Source organism: Podarcis tiliguerta (assembly GCF_965153285.1).
Source record: "Podarcis tiliguerta genome assembly, chromosome: 3".
Lineage (NCBI taxonomy): Eukaryota > Metazoa > Chordata > Lepidosauria > Squamata > Lacertidae > Podarcis > Podarcis tiliguerta.
This window is the reverse complement of record NC_139536.1, coordinates 73,436,066-73,462,940: the sequence shown is the minus strand read 5'-3', so window position 1 is coordinate 73,462,940 and position 26,875 is coordinate 73,436,066. Positions and strand designations below refer to the sequence as shown.

The window sequence follows — 26,875 nt, the reverse complement described above, 5'->3', positions numbered from 1 at the left end:
TGTGTGTGTAGATGACACTGTGGAATCCACCCCCTAAAACAGAGCAAAAACCCAACAACCCCAGTGTTATCAGGAAGAGTAGTGCTAGGGCGAGCTTAGTAATTTTCTGCTTGCATAGGGTTGTGTTTTGACATACAGGAGCCCCCAAAGAGGCGAGTCCCTCACCTGCAGGATGATATGGCTCCCTCCATTCTACCACTCCCAGACTCCTCTGCTCTGCTTCATGTCCAGATCAGCCTTGGGGCATGCAAATAAACAAGAGCGCTCCTAAGCATACACAGAGTGCATGTCTCTTGACACTGATTAGCCACAGTCCTCTTCTATATCTCTGAGGGCAGGGATTTCAGGGAGACCTGGGCACCTCCTCTATTCAAGATGTTAGCCACAGAATGCATGCCGTATAGCCAGGGGTAGGGAAAGTTTTTGAGCCAGAGGACCATATTCACTATATTCACAATGGGCAAGATTCTGAGGGACACATGTCAGTGGTGGACAGGGCCAGAGGCAAACTAGGGCAGATGTTTCAACACCCACCCGTACATCTCTCTATCCTTCATCTAGGCAAGCAAGAGGCCTTCTGTAAGTTGGAAGGTCACATTTCAACCAGACAATAGGGAACATAGAGAACAGCCTTATACAGTGGTACCTCAGATTACATACACTTCAGGTTACATACGCTTCAGGTTACAGACTCCGCTAACCCAGAAATATTACCGCAGGTTAAGAACTTTGCTTCAGGATGAGAACAGAAATCGTGCTGCGGTGGTGCAGCAGCAGCAGGAGGCCCCATTAGCTAAAGTGGTGCTTCAGGTTAAGAACAGTTTCAGGTTAACGACAGACCTCCAGAACGAATTAACTTCTTAATCCAAGGTACCACTGTACAGTGTCAGACCATTGTTCCACCTCTCTGGCAAGGGCTCTCAGGTTTCAGATAAGGCACATTCCCAGGCCTACTTGGAGTGGCTGGGAATTGAACACAGGACCTTCTGAATGCAAAGCAGATGCTCTATCACTGAGCTACAGACTTTCCCTAGGGAAGGCATAGAGTAGGGTGGGGGCCTATGAGGGGTGTGGCCTGGGAAGGGCCCAGGGGTCAGATCTGAAGGGGCATATTTGACCCTAAGCCTCTGCTTCTCCGCTCAGCCCCTGTCCTTAACCTAAAGCACACCTACTATATCTGAAACAGAATATGTTTACAAGGTCAGATGGCACGACTTTTGGGCTTTCCTCTCTGTGGCCTAAGCCTTAGCATTAGGGAGGTTTAAATGAATTACTGGGTGGCGTAGTGGTTAGACAGACTAGGTCAGACAGACTAGGACCTTGAAGATGAGAATTCAAATCCCAACACAGCTATGAAACTCATTTAGGCCAGTCACTGTCTCTGAGCCTAACCTACCTCACAGGGTTGTTGTGATGATAAAAAGTAGAGGTGGAAGAACTATGTATGTCACCTTGAGTTCCTTGGAGGAAAGGTAGGATAGAAATGTAATAAAACAAAACAAACAAAATTGTCTTAAAACTTGTTTTCAGGGGCCCCCTGCTGCCGCAAGTGAGATAACAGAGACGTGTCCTGAGCATGTGTTGAGTGCCTTCCTCTTATAAAGTAACTGCAACAGGCCACACTTATCTAAGATGAGAGGCAGAGAGCCTAGTATTCATGTAGGCTTCAAACCCAGCATTATCTCATTTTAAAAAATTCACAACTGTAAGAAGAGATAGGACAAAAAGAAAGAAAAAAGCTATTGAAAGCTTTATAGGTTTTAAACGGTCTCCACTAAATAGTTGTCCCAGTGAAAGCTTCTTTTCATCTTACCTCTATTTAAGAATATAATTCAAGGCAACAATCCTCAGACTGTTTACGAAGAGTCAAGTGTCGCTAGTCAAAAGCAAATTACACGGTTGCTATCCTGGGAGAGAGTTCTCTCTGTCTCTCTTTTAACCCAGGGGTGGGTAGCTATATTCTCTCAAGGCCCTTCCCCACTAAAAGCAATATATATTTAATTTACACAGCCACGAGGAACAGAAACTTATTTTTGATTCAAAAATAAAATCTGGCATTGAGAGGATTCTCTCCCGAAAGAATCATGTCAAGGCTGATCTTGTGTATGAAAATGCCGGCTTAGAAGGGAATACACATAAACTTGCAGTGGATAAACTGATTAGGGCTTAACTGAATTTACTCTGGTAAAAAGTGGTGGCTATTTTGTGTGTGTGTAAATTGTAAATTGACTTGTAAATTGACTCCAATCAGATGCCATGCGGAATGCTCTTTAGCCCTTACACCATTTATTCTCACCGGCCATAACAATCCGATTGACTTTACTCAGATTGTGGGGAGGAGAATGAGCGGGTGCGGGGAATAAATGGACTGGAAAGACGAAGATGCTGCAAGATTCCAGGGAGCTGATTTTGACTGAAACACACCTTTCTTTCAGCAGGAACGAGGTCCTGCCTTGGGGAGAGAAAATAGGCTGCTCCGTTTGCACTGGGAGAATCTGGGCCACTGAATGAACTTGCAGCATTTCTTTCTTTCTCTTTCTTTCGTTCCCCCAACGTTTTTTTGTTTTGTTTTGTTTTGTTCAAGCATCCACTGTGTTTCTTTCCCCACAGCATAATGGAGCTGGCCCTGTATACAGGCATTCATGCTGGTTTGAATGTAATGTTGAACCTTCTCAGTGCTGGAGCGGTTTGATGGTTTGAATGGAGCTCCCTGGTGGGACATTGCTAGGCGCAACTGTGCCTCTTTGGACGCCTGTTGTTCCTTAACATTCATGCCTCATTATGGGGCAACCTGTTCAAGCCAAGAGAGAGCCAGTCCTGAGCCAAAGCCTTCCCTCGGGGGCGTTGGCAGTTCAGAGAGAGAGAGAGAGGGAGGGAGGGAGAGATTGAGGGAGAGGGCTAAGGAGGGGGGGGGGTAAAAATCTCTTTTGGTCGCTGGGCAAAAGTGGTTTCCCCCTTTTAACTGGTCTTTCCAGCGGCCCAGTTGAAGTGTCTCAAAAGGGACTAGTGGAATGTTTTGACTCTCAACATTGTCTCGGAATAAAGCTAGAAGCATGTAATTAATGTGTCCTTTTAATAAGGGACAATAAAGCCGTTCAAGCTATTTAATTTCATTTAATTTTCCATCCCATTTGCTTCCAAGGCTCCTTTTACCCATTTATTTTTTTTAAAACCCAGCCTTTCATGGCGTGGCTTGCTTCAGTGGGCACGTTAGATCGATTTCAGCCTGCCTTTTTAGGGATTGGGGGGGAAAGGAGATAGACAAAAATCAAAGCAAACGTGTCTCCTTCCCTTTTTTGGGGGGGGGGGAGGGAGACCAGTTATTGTAACTAAAAGAAGCTTCCAGGCAACTGAGCCACAGGAACGGAACAAAATAAATATAATAAAATAAAAATAAAATAAAGCCAACTTGCGGGGCCGCTGCCATCCTTTCCAGGGGTTGGGAGACGAGGTGTAACTTGGATGTACATGCGGATATAGAAAGAAATGGTTTTGTCTCGCAACCGACCAGCTGTGGGTTGCTTTCCGTCGGAGGCTTCGCGTGGCGCTCGCGGCTCCAGCCGGCCGTGGCGAGGCTGCCCCACTAGAGCAGAAGGGAGCTTCTACCTTTCCCCTTGGACGCCTCCGACCAGTGCCCTGGCGGCCGGCGGGCGGGTCAGGAAGGGTATATTTCAACCGGTTGTCACCCCGAAGCCGGCAGGCCAGAGGTTAGACGGACTAGTCCTTGGCTTGAATTTATTGCTCTCCGCTTTTTGTTTCGCCCTTTGCTTCCCATTCAGGATGCGGACCGCAGGGGTCATCTTCAGTCTTCGGTCCCGGCCACCGCCCCCCTCAGAAGCCTCTGCAACAGCCCAAACGATCCCTTCTCGAGAAAGCACCGATCCAATTCCACCTGACCCAGGAAAGAAAGGATTTCTGAACTCGGGTCGGTACAAAGGCCGTTTTTAGTCAGGTTCCCCCAATCCACAGCTCTCCCCTCATCCAACATCACCGTTCCCAAACTCATACTTGCTAGAAAAAGTATATATATTTGATTTGAAATTGGGCGGGGCGGGGGGGGGATTCTTAGGCTTTCCAGTCTGCAGCATCGGCGACTTGCGTAAGTGACACATCTCGAGCCAGATGCTACGATCGCAAGCGCGCTTACCTGGGAGTAAGCCCCATTGAATTCAATCGGATCTCCTTCTAACTGGTCGTATATATAGAATTGCGCTGGAAGGCTTCACTCCACAAACACATTTACTAGGGAGAAAGATCCATGCGACAACGTGGAACTTACTACCGAGTCAACATGAATGGGCTTGTACTCTGTGAAAGACACTTTTGATAGCCCATACTTTCTGAGACTCTTAATCTCAGGGTCGCCTGCTCGAGATCCAGGTTGGGCAAAATATTCCTGCTCTGTAGGGAGCTGGACTAGATGATCCTCGTGGTCCCCTCCAACTCTACAATTCTATGATTTCCGAAAACTGGATTTGTCAATACTACTTAAGTCCTGTTCAATGGAGGGCGAGTGACATGGATTTTGGGTTGTAAAGCAGTCTAGTCCTTCCTTGGAAGCATCTCCATCCCAGAAGGACAGCCGTGTCATTCCCGGGGCATCAAGGAATCTTGTAGCTGCACCTTCCAACACATCACGCAATGTTATTCTGACATAATTTTTAGCGCCCAGTTCCTGAAATGCCTTTAGGTTTTCCAGCCCACTAAATGCAAGTCAAACAGGGGTGGATAACTTGTGCCTCGCCAGATGTTGTTGGACACCGACTCCTATGCCTTGGAAAGCATTAAGATTTACTTCATTCACTAGGGTCTACTTCAATGTAAATTTATTGGTGCCAGACCAATTTCCTCTTCTGGTCATTTGCTCCGACTTCATTGAGATATCTAGGTAGCTGTTGGCGGAGCAACCTGATCCCGTAGGCGTTTCCTCAGAAGCAAGCCCAAATGAGCTCAATGGAGCTTGCTTATAAGTGAGTATCCATAGGATTGTGGCTGTCGTGTGTGCCTTCAACCCCACATTTTAGAGCAGGGGTGGGGAACCTGTGGCCCTCCAGATGTTGGGTTCTGACATCCACTACCCACAGCCTGCAGAGCCAACGACCAGGGGTGATGGGGCATTGTAGTCCAGCAATATCTGAAGGGCTATAGATAGCCAACCGGGACTACAACTTCCATACACCCCCGACTGTCGACCATGCTGTCTGGGGATGATGAGGGCTGGAATCCATTGGTAGCGTTAGTTACCCTTGGTGTAGAGGCACATCATCCATAGGAAAATCCCTGGGGATCTTTTACTGGGGTTCTCACCACATTGCATGAAAGGAAGTATTCTTGAAATTCAGATATAAACCTAAGCAGAACTCAGCTCTTCCTTATACGGCCCCCGAAGTTGCACCTCTACACCATTTGGCTAGGAGTAAGCTCCATTAAACTTAATGGGGCTTACTTCTGAGTCAGGGTATAGGATTGTGTTGTAAATTACTTACACTTCACAAAGCCTCTGTGAGTTTCTACAAGGAAACCTTTCTTGATTTTTACCTTGGGCGAACTACCATGAGTTTCTGTTATGTAAATGCTTAGGAAATATTTTTGATGTAAATATAGGACAAACGAGTGGATTTGCATGAAAGTCAGCTTCAGCTTCCGAGTGCTAGGCGGAGATGAATGAAAGCTACGGAGCTGAATAGAACCTGCACAAATGAAGTGTCACGTTAATGTTTTCATTAACTGCAGAGAGTTAGAGCCAGGCTTAGACAGCAGTTCGGAGCACACTTCCTAGCAAGGAGTAGGACTCGTCGAACTCAGTGTAACTGACTTCTAGGTAAACATGCAGAGGATCGCGCTGTTAAAGTTGTCCCATCCATAAAGAGTTTCAGGAAGCAGCAGCACATGAGCTGATTTAAATTCTGGTCGGGTGACATTCTGCTGAAATCAATAGATAGTTGAAGGTTATCCATATTTACACGGAAGTATATTCCACTGAATTCATTTGGCTTACTCCCAAGTAAGCGTGCACAGGATTACGGTCCGACAACCCAGGCGGTAGGCCGAAATGAGTTCGACTGAGCTGAATAAATTCGACTTACTCCCGAATAAATAGGTTTAGGGCTGTAGACTTAATTGTGTGCAAGGCCATCAGAGTACGATCCAGTCATGTTTTAGGTCCCAATGATTTCGAGGGGGTGGAGGAGGAGAGGGGCATAAATAAATGCATGTTTTTAATGCTGTAATGGAAACCAATGTGCTGTAAAAGTGCTGTGTCTCTTCCTTTGCATTTAAAGGGAATAATGCCCTGATCAAAATGCTACTTGAAAGTAAGTTCCATTCATTTCATTTGGACCTACCTTCCAGTGAATGTGTAACCACCAGCCTGCAAGGCGTCATTGCTTTATCAAATGTGTTGTACTTAGGCTGTATTGAGCTTGACTCCAAATAGGGAAAGTGACAGAGGATCTGCTTTTCATCTAGAAGGTCCCAGGTTCAGCCCCTAGCATCTCAAGGTAGGGCTAGGAGAGCAGTAGAAAATACCACGACTGTTCCAAGACATGTTGGCACCTGAGACGAACTACAAAATGACACTTTCCATCCCCGCCAGGGAAGGAGAGAGTGAAGAACCTACATCAGGGACAAGGGGAGGCGGGACTTAAGATCTAAATAGGGATCTGCTGCCCCTGTGGATCCTGCCACCCGAAGTGGTCTCCTCACCTTGCCTCATGGGTGGGCCGGCCCTGGAAAATAGCGAACTAGATGGGCTAATGATCTGAATCAATTCGTATGCTCCGGCTTCATCATCAGACTGTGGATTCGGTACAGTCTATCCAAGGCCTCGGATGTAGATCTCTGTGTCTGTTTGTCGTGGTGCTTGAAGCAACGTGCATCTCGCTACAAACTGTGCGAGTGGGCTAGGTGACAGTCTGCAAATTCACCGCTTGTGTGGGAAAAGAAAACTCTTTGGAATCTATTCCCATTACTAAAGAAGCGTGGAAGGAGCTAGTAAGTAGCAAATTAATGATCCAGTCTGTAACCCTATAAGAATACTTAACTGGGCAGACAATGGACCCCACTTCTTTAGAAGCATGTGTAGGGTTGCCTTCCAAGGCTACAACATTATGCTCATAGATATGGGGAGTAAGGCCCCATTGGATTTAATGGGACTGCATCGAAGTAAATTTGCACAGAAACAGACCACACACCTTCCGTTCCCGTTATGAAAACTTTAAGGGAAGATAGTAAACTCTGGCCCCTCCAGCCTAAACACTCGAGGAAGTGAGTTCCATTTATTTCGGTGGGCTAAGACTTTGCTGGAACTTTGCAATCATCTCCCCGCTCTGGGTTTTAAGTTCTCGGCTTTTGTCATTTTCTTGAATCGATTCTTGTTACTGGAGGACCAATTCCTGGTCAGTTATGAAGTCTCATGATTCTTGCTCACACTTACACATTTTGTTAATGTCAGTGGGTCTTTGCATAGCTTGAGCAAAAGATTCTCTTTCCCCCCAATGCAGAAACAGGTGAAATAGTACGATGACCACGTGCATTCTGCCACCCTGTTTGTGATGGCCTCATCCTGACTCGAAAGCTATCGCCTCTCATTTCAACATGACTTTCCTCTAAGAAACTAAATCTAGCAAGCCAGCACCCCCTCCCCCATAGTAGCCCTGCGACTCAATTCTCCGCAGAGGTAATCCCCTTTATTTAGTGGGCCCCAGCTAGTGTGTGCATAGGATTGCAGCTGTAGCCGTATTTATATCAAATCCAATCTCAATGATGTTCAAAGTATCTCCTTGCAATAAGTATTTTACGAGTTTTGGCTTATTTCTTCCGTCCATCCTCTCTGCCTTTCCTCCGGGATGTTTTATCTTCACCCAGTGAATAAATATGGACACGAACAAGTACGTATTCGGATTATTTCGTCACCACTCCTCATCATTCCCCGTCTCTTCTGGATTTCTTAAATAAATTCTTGTCCGTCTTTGGAAATCCCATAGAGCACATGGGTTGCGTTTTGTTCTAGGCCTGTTGGAATGTGAGTGCTACTTTTCTATTGAAAGTTAAAAAAAAAAAAAAAAGAACCGGACCACAACAATCTTTGTAGCTTAGCGACCTATATCGGGGTCGGAGAATAGATCCAGGGATTGAAAAACGGATCCGTTCCGCGAGACTCCTGCATGAACTTCCCCTGTGTATTGTTTTGTGCGCTCTTGCGCCTTTTTCGCCCAATACAAGGCGCTTCCTTCGATAAGCCGAATAAAACTATTTCTAGAGAACTTCCAAACGCGAAGCTTGGTGCTTTCAACTCAGGGCGAGGATTTCTCTGTTTTACGCAGTTAAAAGCAGGAGAAAAATGAGAGTTGAGGAACCAAGCCGTTGTTGCAAAGGGATTTCTGGGCTCCAACCAACCCACTGAATTGGTAATATGGCAGCGTCCCCGTCCCCCCTCTTTTTTAAAGTGTAGGTATTTTCTGGTGTTTTCCCATCAAGTACCTGCCCAATTTCTGTATGGCACACGCCAGGAATCAATAGAAGTTAACAAGTCCTCCAAACATCCCCCCCTAATCTCTTTGTTTAATCGCCTTTACAATCCAGCCCAAGGAAAGAGAATTAAAAATCTTTGAAGTCTCCTGGCTGACAAAAGGCTCAGCCAAGTAGACTTAAAACACTCCCTTCTTTTCCAAAACTGGTTTGTCGGGGAACAATCGAAGGAAGTAAAATTTATGGAGAAATTATACAGTGGATTTGTCACTTAAAATATCGTAACTGTCTCGGGGACAATCCCCCATGCTGAGGATTAATGGTCCCTCCAGACCTTTGATTCACCAGCGCCTTTTCTTTGCCCTTGACAAATTGGATTTTTAGGAATGGGAAGGTCGCCGGGGCCATTGTTGGCTGCCCCATTCAAAAAAGCCCTTGATTATGCGTTGGGGTGGGTGGGGAGAGAGAGAGAGAGGTTGGTGGATGGGGCGGGTGGGGGGTGGGTTAGGGAAAATCTCCATGTGACCCTCTCGGGTGGGACTCGGCAGCTGCTGCAAGAGCCACACTCTCTCATCGCCCCAACCCGGCGCCCTGGAGCACTGGCGGGCCGAGGGGAGAGCCCTCGTGTGGCAATTGAAAAGGCGGCGCGCACCGTCGGCCGCGTCACTTTGCGGGCGGAGATAACGCCGGTGCGGCTCAGCCCTCCTCGCTGCCTGCCTCTGCCTCTCTCCCTCTTTCTGCCTCCCTCTCTCCCTTCTGTCACTCGAAGAGAGTCCTGGGCGCCTTTCCCGATCGTCGCGTCTGTAACCCGGAGGCAGCGATGCAAAGCAGCCGGGGTCCGCCGGCGCTCAGCGTTACCGCGGAGAGCTGCATCCCGGCTGGCCTGCGCCTGGGTCCGGTGTCCGGCACCTTCAAACTGGGCAAGTACTTGTCCGATCGCAGGGAGCCGGGACCCAAGAAAAAGGTATTGCTCCCGCACCTTGGCGGAAAGCACTGCGGAGGGACGGTGGGGGAAAGAGGGGAAGTGCCCGAGGGGCTGGCGCGCATCCTTGCGAGGGAATGTTTCCGCAGCAAAGTTATTTCTCTGTCCTCCTCCTCTGTTCATAAACGGGTTTGGGTGTCCACACGAAGCATCTCTGCTCTTCGGATTTTCACGAAGCCAAGAGGCTGCGGGAATGGGCAACCGCCTCTCTTTCAGACCTCTTCCTGGCCTTTCGGGGGAGATCTCTGACTTTAGATGACTTATTTGCGGGGATGGGGGGGGGGGGACTGTGTTGAACCCTGCTGGATTGGACGTAGATGGGGAGGGGGAAGCTGGAAAAACGAGACAGCGGCGGGTCAACAGACTTACTGGTGCCCCCGCACCCCGAATTCTAGGAAATCAAATCCGGGTAAATCAAGGTAAATAATTTGCTCCGGCTGATCCTCGACCCTGATACCAGAGTGGTGGATACGAAATCGGATATATATTCACAACACGAAATAAAATAATAATGAATGAATTAACTGGTAGCTCGACCCCTGTTGCCTGCGATGCCAGTTTCTTTTATTGAATGTACTATGTTTACCTTCTGTTTCAAGGTTCTTTTTTAACCTTAAAGTGGAAGAGGCAAAATAACAGTTAAGTGAAACGAAATCTAAACGTTCCTAACGCCACCAGGTGAGATTTGCCTCTCATGCAGGATAAAGCAACCGCAGAAAAACCTCGCCCGGAACAAAAGCGGCCTGCAGTTGAGATTTCAAGAAGGGTGGCTGGATGGTGGAAGTTTGTGGGAGCGAAATCCACAGTCTTGCGACTCCTTAAAGACTTGCGGATTTATTGTGGCTTAAGCTTTCCTGGACTAGAGTCCGTCTCATCACCTGCTTGAAGGTGACAGATGCACACACGCGCACAAGAGCGCGTCGATGTTTGTTTGTTTAGGGAATGCTGGGGCCTTAAGGCCATGAAGTGCAAGGGGGGCAATTGTAAGCTTTCCCCACAGGCATCTGTGCAGAACCCAAATGAATGCAAAGATAAGAGATGAAAACAGTCCTCCCACAGACCCCATGTCTGGAATGATCCAATTTATGAAGCACCCTTTTAACGCCGAAATTCTCGCGGGCTCACCACAGTCACCGTCATTGTTGTTTTGTTTTGCTTTTAAAGAGGATTTCAGTCCATAAGAAACATTGACCAAGTAAAAGAGGATCGGAGCAAGCGAGCTGATTTCCCAGCTGGCTCCAAATGTTGATCACTGCTTTGGAGTGCTTTACAGAGAAGTCTCCAAAAGGAACCCCAAATAAGAAAGATTTGTTTGTGTGTATGGATTGCAGCCTTCGAGCATCCCCTCGGATGAGCTTAGCAGAAGGCAACGTTGTCTCCTTTCTTCCCCAAAGCGCAGAGGTTTGTCGTACGTTCCGCTCGGATTCTGAATGCCCTTTAATTGTTTTTAAACGCTCTGCCAGCCCCTTCAAATTTATTTCTCATCTGGCTCCGTTGGTTGCTCCCTTTAGGCTGCCTTTGTTACAGTGACTTTTATTGCCTGGTCATTCAAAGAGGTAACCCCTCATTTGCTCGCTCTCTGTGTATGACCAAGCAGATTATGAAGGATGAGGCAAGACTCTGAGGCTCAACAGAGTTGCTCCTGTCCTCTTCCTCTTTTGCTCTCATCCTCTTTTTTATTATTTCTGATTAGATTATTCGTTAATTAATTGCCCTACAGGGGCTGTGAGCCTTGAAACTAGGTGTAGCCATTTCCCCCTCGAAGTAGGAAATTTAATAACTATGGTTCTTAAATATGTTCCCCCTCGTCTTTTCAGGCTGCAGCCCTGTAGGTCAGGGAAAGTGACAAGAAGCGGAAGAGAGTTTGAAGAAAGCTCTTTTCCCAACTAAGAGGGATTGTTTAAAGAGTTTATATAGGGCGTATGGGGATCACTGACCTCAGGGCAACTTACGCACTTATCTCACTTCGGAATGACATGGCATCGAGTGGAGGTGTCCCTTTATTGGTAGCTGCAATTAAGGTAAAGGTAAAGGACCCCTGGACGGTTAGCGGTTATGGGATGCGGCGCTCATCTCGCTTTTCAGGCTAAGGGAGCCGGCATTTGTCCACAGACAGCTTTCCGGGTCATGTGGCCAGCATGACTAAATCACTACTGGCGCAACGGAACACCGTGACGGAAGCCAGAGCGCACGTAAACGCCATTTACCTTCCCGCTGCAGCGGTACCTATTTATCTACTTGCACTGTTGTGCTTTTGAACTGCTAGATTGGCAGATGCTGGGACAGAGCAACAGGAGCTCACGGATTCGAACCGCAGACCTTCAGATCAGCAAGCCCAAGAGGCTCAGAGGTTTAGACCACAGCGCCACCGGCTCCCTTGGTAGCTGCAATTACGGTACATGGCAGTGAAGCCGACACACGTCGATTCAAACCCGAAGGACAACCTGGTCCACAGCTCTGGCTAAGTCTAACAATCGACTGCTATCTAAGTTAATTGGCACATTGATCCTAAAGACTATATATATATATATGTAGCAGTCACATCCACCGAAACTCCCCAACTTCGACCCACCTGGATTTAAGAGGATTTAAATCTCCCCCAAGACAATAAAGCCGTGAGCCTAAACATACTTACTTAGAAGGACTTTTCAGATGAAATAAAGGAGAACCAAATGAAAGAGTGGAGTTACGGCTGCAATCCTGTGAACGTCTACTTGGGAGTAAGAGCCCTTGAACGCAGTGAGGATTTGCTACCGCGTAAGCATGCACGTTCCAATTCCACAGAACCAGTCGCTTATAAAATAAGAAGGTGTCCATCCTCAAACCGTTTGCTAGGAGACCTTTGCCTCGTTCCGGATTAGTGCAGCAATGGCTGCATTTGGTTAGCCCTCTAACTCGTCTCCTGGCTGCTGCCTCCGACTAGGATCGAGCTGCGCACTGGTTCACCTCTCTCTCTGTTGATTGTGGGATCCGCTTCTCATGGAAACGACCAAACACAGAGAGAAATTAGACAAATAAGTTATTTTAATAGGTTATGGTGTGTGTGTGGGGGGGGGGGCAGGGATGTAACATTAGCGGTCTTTTTGTCTGTGGAGCTGCTCAGTACCAGCGAATGTTGTTCTGGCTAAATAAAGCAAGGACCTTGAACTGACTGGCGGTATAAATGACAGCCTCTGCTGTCCTATGTTCCAGGTGCGGATGCTGAGAGGGGAACTGGTGGACGAAGCCGGGGGCTCTGCTGTGGAGTGGATAGGGTTAATCCGGGCTGCCAGGCACTCCCAAGAACAGACCTTGGAAGCTATTGCAGATCTACCGGGCGGACAGGTACCTACAGCCTCCCTAACTCAGCTCTATGAGCCTTTCTGTCTCAGGGCTGGATAGATTGGCTGTGCTGTCTGGTCCCTTGACGGGCTCTTTCTGTTCTCCTAGATTTTCTACCGGGCGCTGCGAGACGTCCAGCCGGGAGAGGAGCTGACCGTGTGGTATTCCAGCTCGTTGGCTCAGTGGTTTGACATCCCCACCACGGCTACTCCGACGCACGACGAGAAAGGTACGTACAGCACCTTGGCCAGCGACTTGCGCAAGGAGGAAGAGCCTCCCCACAGCGCTGCTCAACTAACTACGCGTTACAGTGAGAGTTTTGCTGTAAGCCCCGCTGAGTTCAATGGGATTTACCCACCAGTAAGTTTGGGGTTTCAACCCCCAGATTCTTCTATTTGAACTTAAAGCGAGACGGAAGATATCAGCCGAGCCGCAGACCATCGAGTACTTAATACAGTTTAGGCGGAATGAACTTGAAAGTAAGCTCTGTTAAAGTCAACACTGGCTAATAATAAATTTGTGTGCGGGTGTCATTCAGTAGGTCGGTCTTATACCTTCTTCTAAACTCTAAAAACCAAACTACGGGGCAATTAATAAACTTGTCACAAACTTGGAAGTAAATCCCAGTGTAAACAGTGGTGGTTGTTTTTAAAAAGATCAAGCGAGCTGTTCGTTTGTGGTGCTGGATCTACATGAGACATGTTTGCAAATACATGCTGCTCAGCTAGATCCTGTGCATGCTCACTCGGAGAGAAGCCTCAATGAAATTAATGGGGCTTACTCTCAAGTAAGTAAGATTGAGGACTGATGTGCAAGAAGAATCCCAGTCATGCCAAGTATTTGGTGAAAGAAGTGGGGAAGGCTTAAATACGGCTGAACCAGGATTGTGGACCTGATTGCAATAAAAAGGCAGTATTGGACCACAGCTCAGAGCTAAGATAAAAGTAGCTTAAGTAGGTCAAACAAAAATATTTACTCCAGATACCGTCTTCCCAATGCGGTTGACCTTTCATTGGAATAGTTCTTGAGCTACGATTTTAGACCGTGCTAGAAGGGAGTTTGGACCCTGTTCCTGCTCAGCTTTTTCCTGCATGTGCATCGTTTCCCTCTGCACCTTACCCAGTGGGCGCCCTGCCACGCCGACATTCTTCTCCTTACAATACGACAGTTTTGGATTTTGCCCCCGCCAGTGCTAAAAGAGGCTCGCTGGTTCTAAAGGCCTCGGATGGCTTTCCTTCTGCTTTTGTGCTTTGCCTTGCATCTGCCTTGCATCTCCCTCTCCGGCTTTTCTCGTAACCTCCGGATCCCGTTCTTATTCGAAGTGACGGTATAGTCCATTTAAAGCGGGAAAGTATGCGCGCTGACATACGTGAGGACACCTCCAGCGCTGTTCCGAAATCTTGGGAATTCTTGAAGGGACTACAAAAGAAACAAATGCCACTAGATCTTCTCAGAGTTCTAAGTGCTAGAGGAGAACTCGGCCCGCCAGATTTCTTTCCCCAATCCGCCCAATCATAGTTATGGAGCTATAGTTTATACAGTGGTACCTCGGGTTACATACGCTTCAGGTTACATACGCATCAGGTTACAGACTCCGCTAACCCTTCTTCAGGATGAGAACAGAAATCGTGCTCCGGCGGCGCAGCGGCAGCAGGAGGCCCCATTAGCTAAAGTGGTGCTTCAGGTTAAGAACAGTTTCAGGTTAAGAACGGACCTCCGGAACGAATTAAGTACTTAACCCGAGGTACCACTGTATTTTGAAATGGATTTTTGTTCCATCTACTTTTTTTTTGTTAAGAATAGTGTTTTCAGTCAATCCATTCGTTGTCCTTTTCACTCTGGTAATGAGCGGCCACAGCTTCTTGTCCAAGTTAACGCTTTGTGTACTCTTGCTATATATATCCCGGTGGCGGGAAGGACTTTGGTTTAAGACTCGTTGATTCTGAGGCAGGGAAGTGCATGGAGCTACTTAGGCCTCTCGGATTCAGTGACTTGTGGATCCGTAATGCCGGTGGGCTTTTATCTGTAGATTAGTGAGTTTAGGAGATAATATGTTAAAACAAAGAGGAAACTTAATCCTGTTAAAATACAGAGGCTGTACGGATTCAGCAGCATTTCTTGGTGATGGAACCTACCACGAGATTCTGGCTGCAGTCCTGATCACGCTTTTGTCTTTTCAGCAGCGTCCCAGGAACGCGATGGGACGTGTTTAGAATTGCACAGCGAATTAATGAAACTGGAGTGTTAGCTGTTAAGTCATCAAATAGCCATTCCGAAAGGTTTCAGCTAGAACTGGTGTCCATTGATTCCGGTGGAGGTTATTTCCACCACAGAGTGCAAGTTCTACACCATTGACTTAGGTTTAAAACAGCTCGGTGCAATCCAAGGCAGTATAACTGGGATCAAACCCAAGAGGTTTAGCAGAATAAATGGGTGAAGGAGAAGAGCTTCTTAAAATCCAATTTCCAGTTACAGCGGTACCTCGGGTTAAATACTTAATTCGTTCCGGAGGTCCGTTCTTAACCTGAAACTGTTCCTAACCTGAAGCACCACTTTAGCTAATGGGACCTCCTGCTGCTGCCCCGCCACCGGAGCATGATTTCTGTTCTTATCCTGAAGCAAAGTTCTTAACCTGAAGCACTATTTCTGGGTTAGCAGAGTCTATAACCTGAAGCGTATGTAACCCGAGGTACCACTGTATATGGATTGGCCCACATAGTTCTAACAGACTTTAACTTGCACTCAGGCCCAACCCATGCATGCTTAATCAGAAGTAAACCCCACTGTGTTTAAAAGGATTGTGGACTTTGCAAGTTTGGATTTGCAGAATACTCAGATGAATAATTTTGTAGATACTGCACATGCTTGGGAGGAAGCCCTTTGAGCTCAGAGCAGCTGCTTCTGAGCTGCAGTGTATAGGATTGGACTGCATGGTGAGAGGGAATGAAACTTGTCATTCCAAGGACCCTTCTTCAAAAGTGCAAGTAATATAAATGTAAAAGGCAGCTACAGAGGACCATTTAACATAACCATGTATGTTACTGCTTTCTGCACCTATGTGTGGTATAATCCTCCTTACTACATGAGAAGGGTGAAAAAGAGAAAGTCAATTGTTTTAAATCCAAGTACCTCAGGGAACGTGAATTTAGGAGCAAGCCAAAAACACTAGAGGAAGAAATAGGACCCCACCCTACTCCAAGACAGGAATTACTGAAACAGAAAAAAATAGTTTCAATGTAGGAGAACTATCCTAATGCAAGAAAACTCCTCCAAAAAAGTTATCAATGAATAATTGATCTGATTGCCCATTTCACATATGTATAAGAGGCTGGGTACTCTTAATCACAACTTTATATCCCAGACAAATGGTAAGATCTACTGGTCTCAATGGGAAATTTATAAATCCCATGCAAAAGATCACAGATGGTGCACAGAAAGGAGAACTTTTGCCTCACAGGCATTTAGTATCAATAGCTAGGATGAGGATTATAGTTGCAATGATTCGTCGCTTACTACAAAAAGTCTCAAAGTGGTCTACAATTATAAAAGCATGCATAATGCATTAAAATACATCAGAAAGATAAAAGAATGTTAATTGACTAAAAGTGTCCATCCTGCAATAACATAAGAAGGCCAAATCTTACCCCAACCTGCTACAAGATGAACACAGTACTGGCTAGGCTGTTGTTGGCCTTTGGCTTATTAAACAATCTATGGCCTTTTAAACCATGGGGTGTTTTTGTTTTTGTTTGTTGTTATGGTATGTATTTGTGTGTTTTTATATTGTAAACCACCCTGTGACCTTTGGATTAAGGGCAGTATAGAAAATTAAATAAATAAATAAATAAAACCATATGACCCCAGTTAAGAGCTAGGTGCCTGGCTGAACATGCACATATTTGCCTGGAACCTAAAACTTGATAATGATGGCACCAGAGAGTATTCCACAATCAGGGGGCCACCACTGGAAAGACTGTGAAGCTGCCTTATCAGACTATTTTTCCATCTAGACCCCTGGGTATAGGGCGGTATATAAATTCAATTAATAATAATAATAATAATAATAATAATAATAATAATAATAATAATAATAGGTCAGTATTCTCTACCCCCAAAGAGAAAATAATTAAACAAACCAGCTATGGTGGGCTGCAAACCTAAACACACAGGAGGAAGTAAGCCCAATTGAACATCCTAGCTTAGGACTTACTTCTGAATAAACAGGCACAAGTTTGCACTGAATAGGAAGCTGCCTCATAATGAGTCAGACCATTGGTCCATCTGGTTTGGACTGGCTTCACTGTCTACATTGACTAGCAGCAACTATTCGGGTTCAGACTGAGGTTTCTACCTGCCCTATTGGCTATGATGTTGATTGAATTTGGAACCTTCTGCGTGCAAAGTGGATGCTCTGCCATTGAGCAATAGCCTTTCTCTTTCCTCTGATTTCTTGTACTGTACTGGACATCATTTTGAGACATTATGGTCCCATATCTTTATGATATGGTCATGTACTCTGACCATACTGCAACGACTTTTTAAAATACTTTTGTTAGCTTATCACCTTGCAACATATATTAGCAGATACATTATCTAATAAGGTGTAAAGAGAATCAACTGGTCACATTTTGGCACTTTGTGTTCTGTTTTCCATGGCTTGAAATCAATAGGAGGCAAATTCACGGGCACATAATTTAGGGGTTCCAGTAGCACCTGAAGCTGTTTTAGAGTGAGTCCAATGATTGGTCTGCCTAGCACAATATTGTTTCCTCTCCTTGGCAAGTGTCTTCCCTAGCCCTGCTACCTGAGATCCTTTATCTCAGGCGTGGGAGGAGGGGGCATCTGTGGCCCTCCAGATGTTGTTGAACTCCACTTCTCTCAACCCTATTCTGTAGTCCAACAAAGTTTGGAGATGCATGGGCTCTCACTATTCCTTCTTTAACTGGGAAAATCCGGGATTTAAGATGGGATTTGCTGTACGTGAAGGTGTTACTTTGACGCCCACTTTCCCAAAACTGTACACCTCTCGGAAGCATGTCTTTTCAATATAAAAACAACGATCATGAAGGGGACGAAGCCGTCTTTCCCATCTCCCTTCCCCGTCTCTGTGTTTAGAGTCCATAATAAATAAGAAAGGCCGTCGGATATTGGCCAGGTCTAAAATTAGCATCCCGTTACTGCTGTGGCCTGTGACCCTAACTAAATACGCTTAATCCCAAGTAAGTGTTATAGATTTCAAGTGACACAAACTTATTAAGGATTGGAAAACTTCTGCTAGTCAGCATTTTCTTTCCCAACACTGTATTTTAGCAATTTCTAAGCTTCTGGCAATTACTAAACCCTTCATACGAAATTATAATACACAAGGACTAACGCAATAGGAAGCAACTTGAACCACGACTTTTGCGGGGAAGGATTTAGATATTAAAAGCCGATTCAGCGAGTCTCTAGTCAGAGATTCTTTCTTCCTGGATAATCTAAAATGTGTAGGGAACTGAAGTCTCGGCGAAATCAACACGATTTGCTTCTGGAGAGTTGCGAACTGCGCGAGACATTCAATAGGCGAACTTTTTTTCACCATCATCCCATATCGCCTGCGTGCGTCTGCTGAATTCTTTTTGCAGCTGCTACAGGCACAGGAGCCCCTCTTGAAAAACAAACAAACAAACAAACAAACAAAACCAGCCTTACTTAGTACTGCCGTGCCAAACCAATTCTTATGCTCAGCTTCTCCAGTTCCGCTAAAATTATTTTTAACTTTCTCGAGTAGACTTTCATTCAATCCTAAAACGGCAACACAAACTCTGAGACAAAAACAGTTGTCAAGCAAGTGGAACTGTAAAGAGGGTGGCACTTTTAGTTTCACAAAAGTGTTTGACTCGCTCCATTTAGTCATAGATTGAGTAAACGAGGCTCTTAGCAGCATAATGTGAATCGAGAATTGGGGGGGGGGGGGAGGGAGAGGAGGGCAGAAGCCAGCAGTCTGGGTTTAGGGATCGTTAGTGTTTGCAAACAAAGATAATTGGAGAGCGCAGCCTTTGACGAGCTCGCCAGCCGGAGAAAGCTACTCAGTTAAGCTTGTTAACAGCGCCATCCTAACCATGCACGTTTATGCTGAGATGTAGGTCCTATAACCCAATGTGTTTAGGACTGTAGACTTAAATTCGTAAAGTTTTATCGTGGCTTCCTATTCATTCTTTCCTTGCAACCGGGTTATCTGCCTTTCCAGTGTAAGGCCATAGGATGCTTGCAACTGCTTACACTCGAGCTATCACTGAACAGAAAGACTTTAGTTTTCTCTGCAGTTAATGAACAGTTCCACGCTGGTTGATTCTTGAACTTTTAAAAGACCCTTTGGCTTGCTTATTCCAACAGGATCGAGACCTAGCGTGCTATGCCTTCTTGGGCATCCTTTCCTACACGCCAGTTTCGCGTTAACCAGCGACGGGATCCTATCGCTGGAATCCTATCGGCCAAGCACCACCACCGCCACTAAACACAGGAACCGTAGCCCATGGCCGTCTTTATTAAGCAGCCAGGGACATTCACAATTATTTCGCTGAGATGGCCAACTAATGCATAGATCACAAATCTTATTGACGTATAAACTTACAAGGTAACCCGGTGTGGTTGGACCCCAGGTGCCATTTGCCTCAGGATGCTCTACAGTCAGAGAGCATGGAAGCTTAGTTCTTTTGAACCCATAAAAAAGGGAGGGAGGGAAGGAAGGAAGGAAGGAAGGAAGGAAGGAAAGAAAGAAAGAAAGAAAGAAAGAAAGAAAGAAAGAAAGAAAGAAAGAAAGAAAGAAAGTACATTGGCATCTGATTGGCCACTGCAAGAACAGGATGCAGGATTAGGCGGGCTTTTGCCCTGGTCCAGCAGGACTGCTCCTATGTTATTGAGAGTAAGATATCTGTATATAGGTGTGGCGTTTATTATATGTCTGTATTTCAACTTTTAGAACCACATGTAGAAGAAAGATGATCGAATATAGATTCCACAAGCTATACATTATCTTTCATTCTTCGCCTCAGCCAGGCTCTTCACTATCTGTCTTTCCCTCTAAGCGATTTGCTTGTTCACTATTTCATATTCCGGCCAACCCCCCACAATCGAATTCCTGTGGGGCTTTTCTTTTTGCATTCGGAAATGCCACCTCTTTTACGAGTCTCTATAGCTTTGAAGCGCTGGTCGCTTAATTTAACCCTTGCTGGTGAATCCTCCGGTGCAAAACCTCCGTGTTCTGCTGCAATGGCCCCACCGTCTCCACAAAGTATCGAAAGAAGGGGACGTGCGTATCGCAGGAGCACGAAGTCGCCCCGTCGGTTTGTTCCGCCTTAGGAAACGCCAAGCGTTTAAGGATCGGGGGCACAAAGGGCACTGTATTCTGAAAGGACCGATTACGTATGGCCCATACATATAGGATATTGTCTCGCCTGGTAATGGGAGGCTCATGATCATTAGATTGGCCTTTGTTTCCTTGCGTCAGCTCCCTGACATACGGCACCTATTCTGCAAACGTCAACAGATGGGCCGCCGGACACAGGCGTTAAGGCAACAGCTGCGCGCTTTTCATTCCTCGTGGAGTCCAAAGGCAGCCCAGCCAGAGCGCATTTGTGGCCCTCTGCCTTTGCACTGCTTTTTACTCAACTCTCTGCCTCCCTCCCCACTCCTCTCTCAGTACTCAACAGAGAAAGGCACTAGGAGTTTAGGATTCATATCCCACAGCCATACATCTTTTTTTTTTTTTTAAACTAATCTCAAACAACTCCTAGCTCGCTCGTGTTTTACAATCACATTCTGAGATTGATTCCAGCCACACACGCATGTACTATGGAAAAATAGAGGGAAGTGCCTTCGACTGAATCAGACCCGACTGGTCTTTCTAGGTCTACACAAATTGGCAGCGGCTCTCCAGGTTTTAGACAGGGAGTCTCTCCCAGCCCTACTTCGACATGCCGGAGCTCAAACCTTGGGACATTCCGCACGCAAGGCAGGTGCTCCAACCACTGAGCCATGCGCTTCTATCCCTCCTTCCTTACATCTTACATTCATATATCACACTTCTTTCCTCATTGAACCCAAGCAGTCTCCCTTCCAGCAATGTGCAGACCCATACCAGATCAGCTTCAACAAGGTGTTGGCCTCAGGTGCCCTCGGAGCGCATCTTTGACACTCCTTACCTGCTCTCTGTACAAATGGCATAACGAGCCCTTTCTATGTTACCCTAAGTGTGGGCTCCAAAGGCGAGTAGGGGATAGTCGCAGCCGTCCACGGCTTTAATGGTAAGCACGCTTACTGAAAAGTAAATCCTTGTGCATAAACACTCATGTAAGAAGGCTGTTAATCCGATAAATTACTTATAATGACTTTTCTAATGCTACTCACACACTCGTATTAAAGTCACAAGTCTATAGTAACTTGGACGCGAAAAGAGAAAAACAAGGGACTACAGACTGACTGACAGTGCAACACGCCTATTCAGAATTAAGTCTTGTTGAGTTTCGATAACTTCCTATAACTTTGGGATTGCCGCCTGAAGCAGGCGGATCCACATTTAAGTAATCGTCGGTTTTCCACGAAGGTAAAAAAATGAGAACTCCAAATCACAGTCTAGTTAAGACATGGAGTGTTTAAATATGAATGAAATGGGTTTAGTTCCGCTAACGTCTCCGCTGCTGAACTGGCTTAAATCCAAGTAAGTTGACTGTGCCAGACAATGAATCAGAATGCAGTTCTCAAATCATTCACCCTGGAAACTTCTCGTTGTAGGTGGCAACAGAATTCTATGTAGTAAGTTAGCGCTGGGCTCCAAACTTAAGGTCAGTTTAAAGCCTGCAATTTTATGTTTGCAACCCTAATTCTCACACTTGCCTAAGTCCATTTGAACCCAGTAGGAGTTACTTCCAAGTCCACATGCACAGTTTTCACTGCAGGGAAAGGCTTTCGTTATTTATCAACCTCACTCCCTCCTAACGCGTTCCGAAAAGCCATCCACTATGGCTTCCTGTTCTTGAGACTATGCCAGGGTGTTTGGTAGGTGTTAGCTCTGATTTGATGTTCCAACCCTGAGAGGTTCCGATTAGTGGCCATCTTGTAACCACATTCCTTCCTGAGAGTTGACATGGCCTAGTGTTGGGCTTTTGATTCACAAATCTTTTCAGTTATTTATTTAAGTGGAGTCTTCTCAGCTTCGCGGAGTTGTGAACATAAACAAGATATGGGATGCAACGGATTAAAATCAATTGTTAATAGTTACGCAGGGTTCCACTACAATATCAGAGGCGCAGTGCAGGTTGTGTACCCTGCATGCGGTCTTATGCCGAGTCAGACGTTGAAGTATTTTAAGTTCTTCTTTCTAGAACGTTAAATCAAGCTCGTCTAAGCTTCCAAGTTTAAGGTGCAAAGCATGGTACTCTGATGATCTCACGGGAGCAAGGAAAGATAGAGTTGCCAAATGTCCCCTTTTTCCAGGACAGCCCTCTTTTTCATGAGTAGGTAAAATGAGAGTCGTCATAACGATCCATAGGTAAAAGTAGAAATCGGCAATAGTGTCCCTTTTTTTGCTCTTCAAAACATCGCAAACCACATTATTAAATAACTAAACAATATATCCTCTCCTAGTGTCTAAATCCATTCTACAGACATTTGATCCATCTACCTTTATACTTATATATGTGGACTTGTCTTGGCTGTCCAGGGCTTCAGACACGAGCATTTCCTTGGGATCCCATAGAATTGAACCTATAGGACCTTTTTGCACGTGAAGAGCGTGCTCTACCACTAAACCCAGAATTTGGTTCTCTGTCTTGAATGTCAGCGCAGTAAAGCCAACTTCGCCGCTCCCACACATCTGAGAGCAAGTGCTTTGCACTCAGGAGGTTCCAGATTCGACTCCCAGCATCTCCAAGACACCTTGGAGAGCTGCTGCTGTCAGTCAATGTAGACAGCACTGACGTAGACGGACCAACAGTCTGACCTGGCGTAAAGCAACTTCCCAAGTGCAATAATGAAATGACTACCCTGGCACTACAGATCGCTATACCGACTTGGATAAATGATAATGGGCATCTATCCGAACATGGTTGGCTGGAATGCACTGGAGGAGACCTCAGCAAAGCCTGAGAGAGATGCTTGCTATGTGACTGTGGCATGATGTAGCCCGCTTTCATCTCCGCATGTTTGGGAAGAAGGGTGGGGAGTTGATATGTGCATGAATGGACTTGATATGCCTCAATGCTGGTCTTTGCTAGAAGTATATGGATGAACTTTGAAAAAAAAAAAAAAAGAACGTAGTGAATTTATGAAAGACAATTAACTACAGTGTTTAATTATGGGCAGAGTATTCTCCACATGGGTAGTTGGCAGTGCAGAACTGGCAAGTGGGTTGCCCAGGGCAAGATAAAGCGACGAACAAATTCAATAAATTATAATAATATTATAATAGCTGTGAAGTATGAATGCCACACTAAAAAGGTAAAGGTACCCCTGTCAAAACGGGCCAGTCTTGACAGACTCTAGGGTTGTGCGCCCATCTCACTCAAGAGGCCACACTACTTCACATTAAAAAACAAACAAACCGAGAGACATTATATGTATTCCAACAAAATCTGAATCAAATTCCACCTTCAATTCAAGTTGCCTCCACGCTGACCTAGCCTTCAAATGGGGTGGTGGTTAACAGGTGACTGAACTACGGCTCCCATCATCACAAAGCATTGAGGGCTGACGGGAGTTGGATGTCTAGAAGGCCCGAGATTAGCAACCTCTGCTTCAAGCATTTCTCACCGTCAAAGTTGAACATATAATATTTCAGATCCAGGTTTCATATTCCCAGGCACCTGGTTCCAAATCTGTGAGAAGAGCTTAGTCGGGGTTTCTACGTGTTTGCCTAGTTAACGTCTCCCTACTTTGCTTTCCCTCTGCTAGGCGAAGAGCGCTACATCTGCTGGTACTGCTGGCGGACCTTCAAGTACCCCAACAGCCTCAAGGCGCACGTCCACTTCCACTGCGTGCTGAACAACGGCCGCAGCTTCCTGGGCTCTCCGGAGCACGCCCGGCCTTCGGACCTGTTCAGCCTGTCGCTGAAGCCCGCGGCCGCGCCGGCGTCCTTAAGGACCCACTGCGCCGGCGGCTCCAGGGAGAGCATCAAGCGGGAATCCTCGGGCTCGCCGCCAGTGGCCAAGGCGGGCGGCGGCGGGCGCAAGGCGGCGGCCAAAGAGGAGCAGGAGAGGGCCTTGGACATGAGCGTCAGCTCGACGGGACGGGGTCCGGGGCAGTTCCTGGGCCTGCTGGGAAGCGGCGGCGGCAGCAACGGGCTGTCCTTCTACCCCGGGGCGAGGTCCGCCTTCAAGCCCGCCGGCCTGGCCAAAACGAACCAGGCGGACTCTTCTCCACCGGCCTCTTCTTTCCGGGAAGAGGGCAAGGCCAGCGGCTTCAGCAAGCTCTTGGGGAGCCTCAAGCCCGGCCGCTCCAGCGGCGAAGGCCCCCTGGGCGTGGGACACGCGCAGCAGCAGCACCACGCGCCCCAGCCTCACCACCACCATCACCACCACCACCATGCCAAGTGCCACGCGGCTACCGCGCCGCCTCCCTCAGCGGCGGCGGCGGCGGCAGGCTTGGCTTATTCAGGGGGCGCCCGAGCCTTCCCGCTGCTCTCGCACTTCGAGGAGACGTCCGCCTTCAAGCACGTCGAGAGGGGTCTCCACGCCAGCCTGTCGCCGCCCGCCTCGGCACGCTACCCGCCTCTCCCCAGCGGGCTCCACCTAGAGCGCTTCGCCGCAGCCCTGCCGCCCTTCGACGGGCTCAAACCCTTCTCCGCGTCGGCGGAGTGCAGCCTCCCGCCCTTCATGCCTTTCACCGTCTACAACGGCGAGCTGCTCTACAGCGCCCCTTACTACCCGCTCAAGCTGCACTTTGGCAACCTCCTCAAGTACCCGGAGTCCGTGTCCTATTTCAACGGGGCCGCGGCGGCGGCGGCGGCTGCGGCGGCAGCGGGCCTGAACCCGTCGGAGCTGGGCTCCCTGGCCAGCATCGACCGCGAGATCGCCATGCACACGCAGCAGCTGTCGGAGATCGCGGCGGCCGAAAAGAGCCGCGGGCGCCTGGAGAGCTTGCAGCCCTCCGCGTCGTCGGGCTCGGCAGGCGGCAAGCCCAAGACGGGCCACTTATGCCTGTACTGCGGCAAGCTGTACTCGCGCAAGTACGGCCTGAAGATCCACATGCGGACTCACACCGGCTACAAGCCGCTCAAGTGCAAGGTGTGCTTGCGCCCCTTCGGGGACCCCAGCAACCTCAACAAGCACATCCGCCTGCACGCCGAGGGAAACACGCCCTACCGCTGCGAGTTCTGCGGCAAAGTGCTGGTCCGGCGCCGGGACCTGGAGAGGCACGTCAAGTCCCGGCACCCGGGCCAGAGCTTGCCCAAGGGCGGCGCCGGCGGCGCAGAGGACAGGAGCGGCGCCGACGCCGCCGGGTACGCGCGCCCGGAGCTGCAGGAGCCAAAGACTGACAACGAGAGCGACGTCGACGTCTGCTTCACGGACGATCAGAGCGACCAAGACACGGGCGGCAGCAGCAGCGGAGGCGGAGGCGGAGGCTGCCGGGCCAAGGAGCAGCAATAGGAAGCAGCCCGAGGGGGTGGCGGATAGGTAGGGGTGGGCTTGGGGAACGGCGCTGCCAAAGCTGCCGCCGCTGCTTTCCTCTCCACCGGCTCTGCTGATTCACTCGCCCCTTGACTAAGAAAACGACCCCCTTCTTCCCCTAGGAACAGGACAGTTTTGCTTCAACACAACAGCGGCTCGTTTAAAGACATGCCCGCATAAGATTTCACATCATTTCTGTCCTTTCCCTCGACTCCCTTCCAGCCCGCGGGGGCTGCTAAGCTGTACACCAGGGGTAGCCAACGTGGCGCCCTCCACATGTTTTTGGAGTACAGTTCCCAGCATCCTTCACCATTGGCCATGGCGCTGGGGCTGTTGGAATTGGCGGTAGAGCAGCATCTAGAGGGCGACACGTTGGCTAGCCCAGCTATACACGCAGTGTAACCGGTATGTTCAGAAGTGCAGCGTAATTCCTACCGAGCGCAGTGACACTGACCTGCCCAGTGCGCATGTGTAAGAAAGGCCTCCACCAATGTGAATTCCTTCAGGTACCTCGACGGGAATTTATGTCAAACAATAATCTTCTGGTCTAGATGATGCAGGGGAACTGAGGATTCTGTCAACTTGGGTAGGAAAGATACCTTGTCCTGGCTAAGTGGGAGATACAAAGAGCGGTCTTTGTTCACAGCAGAGGTAGTGTGTGGGAATGTTGGTCACACACAGGGAGAGGAGGCTCCAGAGCTGGTATGACAGGAAGTCCTCCCTGTCTAGAGCAACATTCCCCTGTGTGTCCACTCTAGGCAACAGGAAATGTGTTTGACTGCTTCAGTGATGATACATCCCACAGGTAGATCCAAGATGACCTCTCTCCAACAGGTCTCAAAGATAAGTGAGCAGGTGACAGGAAGTGAGGAGCGGCAACCTAAGATTATCAGTTTTAAGATCAAAGGAAAAGTCCGCGCAGAGATCAAAGGACAGAGGAACAGTTTAGGAATATCTGAGGTTCCCCACTCTAATCTGCCTTAACCCCATGCAAATCCCTCTCAGAGTGCTACAAGCAGCAGCTCTTCCAACACATACAATGACCTCAAGGCACGCTCCGGTCATTGTAATTCAACCTGATCCTAACCGTGTCTACTCAGAAGTAAGCTCTCCTGATTTCAACAGGACTTGCTTCTAAGGGAGGATGTGTAAGGCTGCAGTCTGAGTGGACATTGCTGTTGAACACTACCTCCGACGTAATCAATCTTCAGTGGAGGGAAATCAAGACATTGACTTGATCATGAAGACCACCGATATCATTGAAACCTTATGCTCTTCATGCTCCAGGACGCGAGTGTTTGAACCAATTCTAAGCATACTTAAATTATCCCAATGGTGAAATGTCATCCAGATTAAGATTATTTGGTATAATTCTCATTGAAATGAATAGTCTTCTGGAGAAGAAAGTCACATGGGGAAATGGAAAGGAATTAGTGGACTCACTCTTAATGAGTTCAGG

General features: G+C 47.6%; 1 protein-coding gene across 1 annotated transcript; it reads left to right on the top strand.

Annotated features, from left to right (window-relative positions):
• Positions 1-9,179: 9,179 nt before the first annotated feature.
• On the top strand, positions 9,180-25,395 carry PRDM13 (PR/SET domain 13; the record flags this gene model as incomplete). The annotated part of the gene is made up of 4 exons (XM_083433496.1): positions 9,180-9,433; positions 12,644-12,775; positions 12,881-13,001; positions 23,702-25,395. Exons 1-4 carry the CDS (start codon positions 9,290-9,292, stop codon positions 25,393-25,395), a joined length of 2,091 nt encoding a protein of 696 aa, XP_083289622.1. The 5' UTR covers positions 9,180-9,289.
• Positions 25,396-26,875: the final 1,480 nt, after the last annotated feature.